Below are 11745 nucleotides of genomic sequence, written 5' to 3' on the forward strand. Positions count from 1 at the left end.
GCTGGCGCTACTGCTGCTGTGGGGGCAGCGTCTGCACAGGCAGGCTCCGGGCCCTGCGGTCTTCTTGGGCTGGGCCACTGGCAGCCAGACTGGGGCAGGGAGGGGACAGCCTGTTCCAAGGGACAGGGCACTGTTGCAGGAGCTGCCCTGGGGCCCTAATGGGTTCCTGCTGCCCCGTGGGCTGCCTCCACCAGGGAGCCCTCCCAGGCCAAGGAAGCTGTGCTGGCCGGCTTGCATGTTCTGGGCCTGTAGCTTTCTTGATGGTGGGGACACACCTGGCCAAACTGCTTCTCCTGCCATGTCCTCAGCCCTGTGGTCACATTCCTGTCCTCCCAGACACCAGCCTGGACACTGGGCTTTCAGGCTGACCCACAGCCCTCAGCCCTGAATTCTGCCCCGTCAGCGTCCCTGCAGGCCATCTCACTTGAGTCCTACACAGCCAGTGCCTTGGTCCTGGCCCTGTCATCTCTCCTCTGGGTGCCTGAAGTTCCTTCGTCCCTCCTTTACTTGCAGTCGAGCCTCCTTCCAACGTGCAAATTCAATAACATCCACCCCTGCTTCGACCCTCCCGCGGCTCCCCTGGCTCCAAGCTGATGTCCGCTGACCACAGCGGCCCAGCCTCCTTGGAGCAACTCTGCCCACCTCTGACTTCACAGCTGCCCCTGCTCAACGCCACTGCACGGCGTCCCCTCCCCTCCCATCACACGCATGCCACCCGCAGCCGGCCTCACGACATACTTACACCGAGCCACCCTTGCCCCTCTGGCCCTGCCGCGGTCTGCCTCCTGCCTGCAGCACGCTCCCCGCCCCCTGCCCTTGGCCGACTCCCCGCTCAGCCCTCAGAATCAGCACAGCCATGACTTCCTCCAGGAGGAAGGTCCCGTCACCCCGCACAGCCACAGGGGCCCCTCCTTCCAGCTCCCGGACCCCCCTTGCTCCGTCACAGCCCTGCTTGTGCATCTGGCCCCCATCAAACTGCAGGCAGCGTAAAGGCAGCAACCGGGTCCACACCAATCGCTGACCTCGCCCTGGCTTGCCACGGGAGCCAAGATGGAGCCTGGCTTTCACACGTACTTTTTAAAATGACTTAATGAGCAAATGAAGGGTGACAGGCATTTTCTGTGCTCCTGAGTGATCTTAGCCACTGGGAATTGGATTCATACTATTATCATGGCTTGGAGAGCCCATAGGGATTTTGGGATTGAGCCACTCCAGGAGGCAGTCAGCCTCTGACCTGTGACCAGGTGACCATAGATCCTGGTTTGCCTGGTCCTGTTTCTGCCTACTGTTTTTATGTATTTACTAACTGTGTCCCCTTTGCTCTTAAGTGTCTTGTTTTGGAAAATCAATCAGTTGGTTTCCATATCCTTGATAAAGCTGAGCCTGAACTCCATTCTGGGCCATGCCCTGGCCCTTCCGTGGGCTGCTGCTCACCCGGCACAAGGAAGCCGACTGAGCAGTTCACGCACTCCCTCCCACCTCCCGCCCACAGCCTGCAACTGCAGTGGCCGCTCCGAGGAATGCACATTCGACCGGGAGCTCTTCCGCAGCACGGGCCACGGCGGGCGCTGTCTCCACTGCCGTGACCACACGGCTGGGCCACACTGTGAGCGCTGCCAGGAGAACTTCTACCACTGGGACTTGCGTGCACCGTGCCAGCCCTGTGACTGCCACCCAGCAGGTGAGTGGGCCCCGCTGCCCCAGCCTCCACCCGCGCCCTGGTCTGGCCTTCACTGCCCTGTGTCCCTCCTCCCCCAGGCTCCTTGCACCTCAAGTGCGATGACGTGGGAGCCTGCACCTGCAAGCGCACTGTGACCGGCTGGAAGTGTGACCGCTGCCTGCCCGGGTTCCACTCACTCAGTGAGGGAGGCTGCAGGTGAGGGCGGCCGGGGGTGTGGGTGTGGGGGGCCCAGGACGGGTGCTCGGTGGTGTACTTGGGCTGACTGGCAGGGAGCGTGAGGGACGGGATACTGGCTCCCTCCCTCGCCATCTTCAGCATTCCCGTATTCTGCGTCCTGGGGAGGATCAGGGATGCCCAGCCCTGGGGAGGCGGAGAGACATAACAGACACTTAACAAGACTGGGTGCCGGGTCCCGTGGAAGCCCAGCTGGGCTGGGGGTGGAGGGCTTCCCACGGGCAGTGCTGAGTTCTGATCTGAGACCAGATGAGTGTCCCCAGGGCCAGTGAGGGGGGGGATGGGGTTCCAGGCCAGGGAAGAGCATAGCAAAGGCTCAGAGGCAAGTGCAAGGTGAAGCTCAGCACAGGTGAGCAGGGCAGGAGGATGTGCAGAGGAGCAGGGTGCAGAGGGTGGGGCCTCGGAGGCCTGGGGAGGGTCGGGCAGAGGCTGGTGGAGGCTACAGCACAAACACCCGACGGCCTGCGGGGCTGGACTGTGGAGAGGCAGAGAATAGGCAGGTTCTAGAGCCCCTCGCAAGGCAGAGCTGGCAGGACATGACCAGGAGGAAGGCATGGAGGGTGGCCCTCAGGGTCCCGCACCAGGCATCTGGGCAGGCAGAGGCTGAATGTCGTCTGGATGTGTGGGGTCCACGGTACCTGGTGGGACGGCCCAGGGGAGAGGTGGGCAGGGGCCCCTGGGCCTGGACCTCACAAGGGCTGTCCAGCCCATTTACCATCACTCGACCGAGAAAATATACAACAACCCAAATAAATACAGATGTTATAAATTCAGAAGCACTTTTAAATGAACTTGGCATTGGTTAGTAACAACGGCCTCCTCGTGTATTTGAAAGGCAGTAGAAGCGTGTTGGAGTGGAGGTGTGGGGAGTCTCAGAGTCCTTGCAAAACACTCGGTGGTTCTGGGCAAAAAACTGGCCACTAGATGGGGACCTGGCTGCTTGCCCAGGGTCCCTCTGGCCTCTGGGCCTTTGCACGTGCCATTCCTCCTACCTGAGCATTCTGCCCACCCGCCCCATGTCTAGCAGACTCCTCACTCTTCAGTTCTCGGCTGAGGTGCCACTCTCCCACCTACCACCTGCCCCTCGCCTCCACCCCCCGGCTGCGTCAGGTGCCCCTGCTTGGTGCTGCCACAGCCCCTTGTAGGTCTCCTCCCACAGCACCTATCACAGTGCAGGGTCCGTGCTCACTGGACTGTGGGGTTCATGAGGGCGGGAGTCATGCGTTACCACGTGGGTGGGTGGATGGGCGGAAGGAGGGATGGATGGGTGGATGAGTGGGTGGGTGGGTCACTTCCTTGGCAAGGTGGGAACTGGAGCGGGATCTAGGGTCTGCCTGCCTCCTGATGATCTCAGGAACAGGGAAGGGTAAGGAGTTTTGTCCCTAGGGTGGGCGGGTCCCACTCTGAAGTTGCTCATTGGACACTCTGCTTGGCAGACCCTGCACCTGCGATCCCGCTGGCAGCCTGGGCACCTGTGACCCCCGCAGTGGGCGTTGCCCCTGCAAAGAGAATGTGGAAGGCAACATGTGTGACAGGTGGGTGAGCCAACCCAGTGGTTAGCCTTCTGGAAGTGACCCCGGGGGTCCAGGATGAGGCACCAAGGCTGCAGAGTGGAGGGAGGGGACGGGGGACGGTGGATCTGCCGTCCAGGAAGGTGCCCAAAGGCTTTATGGCCCTGTTCACTCTGCCCCAGCACCACGGGTGGTTCATAAGCTGAGAAAAGACATCTTCTTTCCCAGCTCAGAATTCTGAAAAGAAAGAGCTGGAAAGGGTAGGAAAGATCATCTCATACTGAGATAACAAGTACATGGTGCTCGTACCGTAACCCCCGTGCAGACATCACGGATGGAGCATAGCGTGACCATGAGCCCTACTGTGACCTCAGGCTCCTTCTCAACACCCTGCTTCAGGAAGCCCCTACCAATTGCGCTGAGATTCGAGGCTGTTTGCCATCCCCGCGGTCCCACCGTGGTACACACGGGGCATCTGAACCCAGTGAGACGAAGGGTCCTATCCAAGGTCATGCGGTCTGTAAATGGCCCCTGAGCTCCGGCAGTGGGGCCGGCAGGCAGACATGGGTGTAGCTCCCTGGATACAAGCTGTCTCCTTCCTGGCTTTGTGTCTGACTCCCCAGGGATGCTTGCGGGGAGAGCTGGTGCCAGGGCAGGGAAAAGACAAGTTGAGCCCGGAGCATCTCGTGGTGCCAGGAGGCGAGGCAGTGCTGGGAAACAAAGACACATGCGAACAAGGCAGCCAGGCCAGGACGGGCTCCTGTGTCAAAAGGATGCGGGAGCCAACCTGAAGGAGCTTCCAAAGCTGGGACGCTTTGAGCAACAAAATAAATAATGACACTACTGGATTATGACCCAGAGAATAATGTAAACATCCCCAGATCCGTACTGATGTAAATAGATGATTGAATAAATAAATAGAAGGGGCGAAAGGACAAAACTGCCTTGTGGAAGAATTGCAGATAATGCAGACGGAATGAGGGAAAGAGAAACCCCCGCAGGGCGTGACCACTGGGGCGCGCTGGCGTTAGCGGGCAGAACTGTAAGGGGAGAAGGGATATTTGCATAGCCTCAAAACAGCTCCCTCAAAATATTAGTTAATGACTGTGGTGGTTTTGTTTTTTGTTTTTTGTTGTTTTTTTTTTTTTTTTGAGACAGAGTCTCACTCTGTTGCCTGGGCTAGAGTCGTCAGCCTAGCTCACAGCAACCTCAAACTCCTGGGCTCAAGCGATCCTCCTGCCTCAGCTTCCCAAGTAGCTGGGACTACAGGCATGCGCCACCATGCCCGGCTAATTTTTTCTATATATATTTTTTAGTTGGCCAGATAATTTCTTTCTATTTTTAGTAGAGACGGGGGTCTCGCTCTTGCTCAGGCTGGTCTCGAACTCCTGACCTCGAGTGATCCACCAGCCTCAGCCTCCCAGAGTGCCAGGATTACAGGTGTGAGCCACTGTGCCCTGCCGACTGTGGTGGTTTTAACACATGTCCACAAGTTCTTTGACACTTCTCCCGCCAGGAGGTGGAGCTTAAGTCCCCTCCTTTGGGGAGTGGGCTGGGTTTAGTGACTCACTTCTGACGCCTAGAACACGGCATTGTACAGTGGAGACTGGCAGGCCACACCTTCCCCAGGTGACGAAGTTAATGTGCTCAGGTGCCACATGGGTGTTACGAGCCCCCGCGTGGTGTGATGAGACGGGCATCTCCCCTCTGCGTCTTTCCTCCCCAAACCCATAACCCGTCTGCTCATGAGAAAACAGACGAGCCCCAACTGAAGGGCATTCTAAAAAATACCAGACCGGTGCTTCTCAAAAGTATCAAGGTCATGACAAGCACAGAAAGACCAAGACTCGGTCACAGGTGGAGGAGAACAAGGACAGCACTGAACGCAGCGCCACAGCCTGGTGGGGTCCTGGGGCAGAGAGCGGGCAGGACTGGAACACACAGAGAATCCCAGACAGAGTCTGGAGTTCAGTTGACATTAACCAATGTTAACGTCTCAGTATTGATAAGTGTACCTGGTAATGTCAGTGTCGGCCTCAAGGGATGCTGCGTGAAGCAGATAAGGTGAATCATCTGTACTGTCTTGGCAGCTCTTCTGTAATTCTGGAAAAAAATGTTCAAAAAAGTTTCCCTAGGCCGGGCGCGGTGGCTCACGCCTGTAATCCTAGCACTCTGGGAGGCCGAGGTGGGCGGATCGTTTGAGCTCAGGAGTTCGAGACCAGCCTGAGCAAGAGCGAGACCCCATCTCTACTAAAAAAAAAAATTAGAAAGAAATTATATGGACAGCTAAAAATATATATAGAAAAAATTAGCCGGGCATGGTGGTGCATGCCTGTAGTCCCAGCTACTCGGGAGGCTGAGACAGGAGGATTGCTTGAGCCCAGGAGTTTGAGGTTGCTGTGAGCTAGGCTGACGCCACAGCACACACTCTAGCCTGGGCAACAGAGTGAGACTCTGTCTCAAAAAAAAAAAAAAAAAAGTTTCCCTAGTTAGCCTAGCTGGGATGCCCTGGGCCTGCCCCTTCCTGGCCTGTTCATGTGGCCCCTGTGGGCATGTCCTGCCTCCGTTCCAGGTGTCGCCCAGGGACATTTAACCTGCAGTCCCATAATCCCACTGGCTGCAGCAGCTGCTTCTGCTATGGCCACTCCAAGGCGTGTGTGGCCGCCACCCAGTTCCAGGTGTACCACATCCGCTCCGATTTCCACCAGGGTAAGTGCCCCCGCAGCCACCTCCGGCAGGACGACCATCCTGCCCTGGGGAGAGCTTGCGTTGGTGGGGTGGGTGGGAGCGGCCCCTCGGTCACCTCCCATGGTGGAGAGGAGCCCACACAGCCTAGGTGGGGTTGGGTGTGAGACGGTGGCTCCCCAGGACCTACCTGTAACTGCTGGGTCCCTCCCTGGTCCCTGACTTTTTTCTTTACACTGCTGGGGGGGGGGTGACACCCTTTGGATCCTGGAGAGGAGTTTCTAATCACCTGTCAAGATTGGCCTCCCTCGGTGTGTCTAAAGCCTGGGGATTCAGGCTCAGTCCGCTGGCCTCCACTTATTGGGCACCTGCTGTATGCCAGGCATTGTGCTAGCTCCCGATGTGCAGGGAATCTCATCCCGCTCTTACAGATGAGGTAACTCAGACCCAGGAAAGGTAGGTCACTTGCCTGAGGTCATGTAACTCAGCTGTTGATGCTGGGGTTCATGAGCTCCTGAGTCTTACCCATGTGCAGGCTCTGTCTGGGTCCCCGACTCCAGGTGGCACAGCTGAATCTTGGGAGCAGAGCTCTGAGCTTTGCATCAGATCAGAGCGTGCCTAGGCCCCACGGAGTGCCCCCTCCTCCAGCCTGGTCCAGGAGTAGGGACGGGGACAGAACCTCAGGGCTGGCTCTGGGGCGCCCCAGACGCGGGGGCCGCACGCCCTCTGCTGGACGCCTCTCAGAGAGCAGGACCAAGGGGCGTGTGGCTCTAGGTGGCGTGTTGCCTGGAGTCCGGGTGTCAACGAAGGGCCAGGCTCATTTCCTAGACCCGGAGAGCAGTGTCAGGATCTGTTGTCACCTTGAGCCAGGCCTGGGCTGGGGTGTCATCTCATTTTCTCTCACAGTCGCCTTTGGCCAGCGGTTCCCAAACTTTCTGGTCTCTGGATTCTTTTATGTTCTTGATCTTGAAGGTTCCTGAGGACCAAAGCGCTTTTATTCATGTGGGTTGTTTACACAGATATTTACTGTACTAGAAATGAAAACAGTAATTTTTAAAATACCTACTTATTAATTCATTTAAAAACAGCCATAGCGATCCTATTATGTAATAAAAATAACACAGTTCTGTGAAAAATAGCTCTTTCCAGAAGATAAAACATTTTGTGAGAAGAGAGCTGCTCGCTTCTTGTTCTCGTAAATCACTTTACGGTCTGGCTGAAGAGAGGCTCACGCTCAGTCTGCGGTGGTGTCATGCTTCCTGCAGCTTCTGGAAAGCTCCACTGAATGCTTGCGAGAGAATGAGAAATGCAAATAACATGTTATTGTTAGTAAGAAGATAGTTTGCTGTCACGGTCCCCCAGCAGGGGTCCCAGGGATCTCTTGGGGTCTCCGGACCAACTTTGAGAACTGCTGCCTGGGCCATACATGCTTCATGGCCCCCATTTTGCAGATGATGAACCAGCTTCAGAGAGGTTAAGTAACTTGCCCAGAGTCACACAGCCCACAGGGGCAGAGCCTAGTCCAGCACTGAGGAGCCTGGGCCTCCCCTCTCTGACATATTCCCCCTCTCTCCATCCCTTCCTTCTCGGCCCTCAGGTGCCCCGGGTGTTGGGTCTCCATCCCATTGCCCAGCTGCCCCCAGAGAATGTCCCCTTGAGGTCATTTGCTCTGTGCTGGACTGTGCCCCGCGTTTACTGCTGCAGCCAGAGGGAGGAGGGCGGACTGAGCCAGCACTGGGGACCAAGGGGCCTGGGTTCCTGTCCTGGCTGGGCCCTTCTTAGCCAGGTGGCCTCCCTGCGGACAGTGGCGTTAATGACACACGTACCAGGAAGGACGGCCTGGTGAGGTCATGGGTGAGAAAGTTCTCTGAAGCCCTGAAGACAAGGTCACATCCAGTATTGTTACTGATGTCCCTGATGTCCCTAGGCCCCTACGTGGGGGTCTCCAGGCTGTCTTCATGTCGAGCTGAACCCCCCCCCCGAAAGGACAGGGCAGGCCCCAAGGTCTGTCCGTGCCCCAAGCAGAGCCTTCCCCTGGGGCTCCCTCCCACCCTAAGACCTCTGCTGGAGCTGTCACCTGGAATCCGCCCTCCAGGGCCTCACACTGATTGGCGTGTGTGTGTCTGTGTTTGCTGTCTAGGAGCCGAGGGCTGGTGGGCCAGAAGTGTGGGGGGCCCCGAGCACCCCCCACAATGGAGCCTGAGTGGGGTCCTCCTGAGGCCGGAAGAAGAGGAGGAGCTCACGGCACCAGGTACCTGCCAGCCCCGGGCAGGGCGCACTGCCTGTGTGGGTTTCCTCGGCTGCTGTAACAAATTGCCACAAATTTAACGGCGGGAAACAGCACAGGTTTATTCTGTTAGTGTTTTGGAGGCCATAAGTGGCTCTCACGGGACTAAAATCAGGGTGCTAGCAAGGCCACGTTCCTTCTGGAGGCTCCAGGGGAGAATCCATCCCTTGGCTTCCCCAGCTTCTAGAGGCTGCCTGCGTGCCGTGGCTCGTGGCCCCGTCGTCTTCAAAGGGGGCCGGGTCTTTCCCACGTCCCATCCCTGACTCCGACTCTCCCAGCTCCCTCTTCTATCTTTAACGGGCCCTTGTGATTACGTGGAGCCCAGCTGGATAATCCGAGATGCCCCCTTACCTAGGGTCAGCAATTTGAACATGGCCACCTTTGGGGGTTGTTATTCTGCCGTCAGACCATGGTGTGTGATGAAACCCCCGTTTTCCTGGTCACAGCCTTGCCACCCGGGGCTCCTTCAGTGCCACAGAGCCCCGGCCACTGTTAGGCCCCAGGCAACCCCTGTGCATTTCCCATCAGCCCCTCACCCCGCCAGGCCACCGCACGCCATGCCTGGGGCCGTGGGATTCTTGCAAAGGGAAGGGAGGTCTTGGTGGTTGTGCACCACCCCCGCCAATCAAGGGAACTCGCGTCTCCTGGACACTGTCTGTGTCCCAGAGCCAGGAGCCCATTCTTAGCTCTACTGTGGCCAGATCCGGATCTGCTGGCTCCCTGGTCAGTCCTGTCCTTTCCTTCTCTCTCCAGGAGGGGCTGGGTGACAATGCCACAGGTGTCAGGAGCGTGTGCCCCACAGCTAGGAAGCAAAAAACCCTCAGGCCCCCTTGTGGGTCAGGTGCTCCAAGCTCAGAGGCCCATGAGCGGAAAACATGCTCAGGGCTCTGTTGATATATTTGAGAAAAAGGAGTTATTCGTTCAAGAAGTGCTTGCTGGGTGCTGGGCACACTGCAGGGGCGAGGCGGGTGGACGCCCTGTCCCTACCGCACCCATGGCCGGCAGCTCCTGGGGCTGCCTGGGCAGCTGGGGTGAGGGCACAGTGGGGAGGGAACACGGAAACAAGCCTCTGGGCTGCTTGGTGTGACGGCTCTCAGGGTTAACGAACACACGTACCCTCTGGCCCAGCGGGTCCCCTTCGGTGTCCTGCCTGCTGGCCTCTGTACTGGGGCAGAGATGTGTAGCGCGGGTGGAGTGAGGAGAGGGGGCTGCTGGGTCCGTTGTCGGACTGTGATGCAGCCGTTAGAGACTGCGCGTGGCAGAACAGCGCGTGGAATCATCGCACGTGCGACGTGTGCGAGGACAAGGACGGCAGGTGAGCATCACGCTCACGCCGGTGACTGGCGCTGGGCGCTGAATTGGGGTGCAGCTGCGGTGGGGCCACCAAGCCCCAGGGCTCCCTGGTTGGAGGCTGCTCCCTGCACAGGTGAGCAAATCCTCCAGCCAGAAAACGCTCGTGGGCAGAGGCGTGCAGGGACTTCCAGCTTGTTCAGGACCCGCCCACCGAAGTTGTGGCAGGGTGGGCGACAGAATTTGAGGGACCCACTGCAGAATTAAAATTTCCCAATAAATAGAGGAAATATAGTGCCATTAAAGGTACTAAGATAGAAATGCTTTGTCCTTCCTTCTGCAGTTTCACCGTCAGTTTGTCACGGTGTTTTCTTGTTTTCTGTTTGATGCCATTCTAGGTAAAGAAAAGCTAACGCTTTAAGTTATTGGCATGAATTTTATCATTCATTGTGATGTTGTGCAGTGCTGACGCCAGCAAATGCCGGAGCGTTTAACTCGTGCGTGGAAGCACTGAAATGACATAATCTGGTTTTCGTCGCTCATACGCAGATGCGTATTTTGTTCCCATCAGGACAGTGGAAACACTGCACAAAAGGACCCCAGCCATTGTTATTTTGCTTCTAGATCGCACACGTTCCACCAACACGGTCTGCCCTTGCTTGCTCGTGAGTAAGCAACGTCTGCAAGGGAAAGAGGAAGGAAGCGTGGCCCGTTCCCTCTCCTAGGTCATGGTTTCCGGCATAAGTGTGTGGCTAACACAGGGAAGTAACACGAGTGAGAAGGCATCACACGGGCCTCCTTGGTTGTCCGTGTTCTCAGAACACCTGTGACGTCTCCCCAAGTTCGGAGCAAGTTCTGATTGGACCGGGAGGCGCGGCCTGGGGCCCGGCAGCCTCTCTGCTTAAGCAGCCAGAGCGCGCTTTCCGAGTCCTCGCCTCGAGGCCAACCTCCCACACGCTGGGGGCACGGGAATTCTGTGCTCCTGGGCCATCGTGAGGGCTGCCCGTGGGTGGGTGGCAAGGCACTGCTCACGTACAGACTCCACTGTCCCATCGGACGTCACTTACAAACCTAAGTTCGAAGATAAAATTTTTAAGACTGTCAAGGCAGTGACAGCAGAGCGTGAAACCAAGTGTGGGGCCCAGTGTGACTGCCTGGGTCACACACCTGTGAAGCCAGGGACAGACGGGCTGCAGAGGCGTGGGCTGGCCACCCCCAGGGTCTGCTGTGCAGGGAGCCTTGGTTTTCTACTCGCTGCGGTTTTATCTTGTCTGAATGTTTAGTTGCCAATAAAATCAATACAGACGCTTAAAATCAAGCTAATTGTGTGAAGACTGTCAAAACTTTCTCTTGTCTTCAGAGAAGTTCCTGGGAGACCAGTGGTTCAGCTATGGGCAGCCCCTCACACTGACCTTCCGGGTGCCCCCCGGGGGCTCCCCACCCCCCGTGCATCTGAGGCTGGAAGGGGCAGGCTTGGCCCTGTCTCTGAGGCACTCCAGCCTGTCCAGCCCCCAGGACACCCGGCAGCCCGGAGAGGCACAGCTCAGGTTCCTGTAAGTGTCCTCCTCCGTCCTGAGAGGTGGGGGTCAGGGTGGTCTCTGAGGTCCGGGCACACTTCCGATGCCCCTGTGGTCATTCTCAGTCCTTGGCGCCACCTGCCCCGTGTCGGGTTCTTGCTTTGACTGCTTCTCCCTCCAGCCTGCAGGAGACCTCCGAGGACGTGGACCCTCCGCTGCCCCCCTTCCACTTCCAGCGGCTCCTCACCAACCTGACCAGTCTCCGCATCTGTGCCGGCCGCCGGAGCCCAGGCCCTGCTGGTCAGTGACGATAGCAACAGTCCCCCGAGACCCAACCACTCACCAGGTCCCAGGACCGGGCTGGGCTCCTTTGGGCATGGCCTTGTTACCTCCTCCTAGCAGAGTGGTTATTGTCCCACTTTATCAAGAAGGAATTTGAGCTCAGAGAGGTCAGGACACTTGCCCAAGGTCACATAACCTATAAAGACAGCAGGAATTGTGGCTGAGGACAGAGAGAGGGGCTGGACAGGTGAGGGGCCT

The 11745-nt window shown here is 57.7% G+C and overlaps 1 protein-coding gene across 1 annotated transcript in view; it reads left to right on the plus strand.

Annotated features, from left to right (window-relative positions):
• Positions 1 to 11745, plus strand: part of LAMC3 (laminin subunit gamma 3) — a 58395-nt gene that overhangs the window by 21086 nt on the left and 25564 nt on the right. The window contains exons 5-11 of the mRNA XM_069474766.1: positions 1493 to 1681; positions 1759 to 1876; positions 3352 to 3450; positions 5999 to 6135; positions 8252 to 8362; positions 11049 to 11241; positions 11387 to 11505. Coding sequence (XP_069330867.1) covers positions 1493 to 1681; positions 1759 to 1876; positions 3352 to 3450; positions 5999 to 6135; positions 8252 to 8362; positions 11049 to 11241; positions 11387 to 11505 — 966 coding nt within the window. The remainder of the gene's footprint in view (positions 1 to 1492; positions 1682 to 1758; positions 1877 to 3351; positions 3451 to 5998; positions 6136 to 8251; positions 8363 to 11048; positions 11242 to 11386; positions 11506 to 11745) is intronic.

This window comes from Eulemur rufifrons, chromosome 7, assembly GCF_041146395.1.
Source record: "Eulemur rufifrons isolate Redbay chromosome 7, OSU_ERuf_1, whole genome shotgun sequence".
NCBI classification, from domain to species: Eukaryota; Metazoa; Chordata; class Mammalia; order Primates; family Lemuridae; genus Eulemur; species Eulemur rufifrons.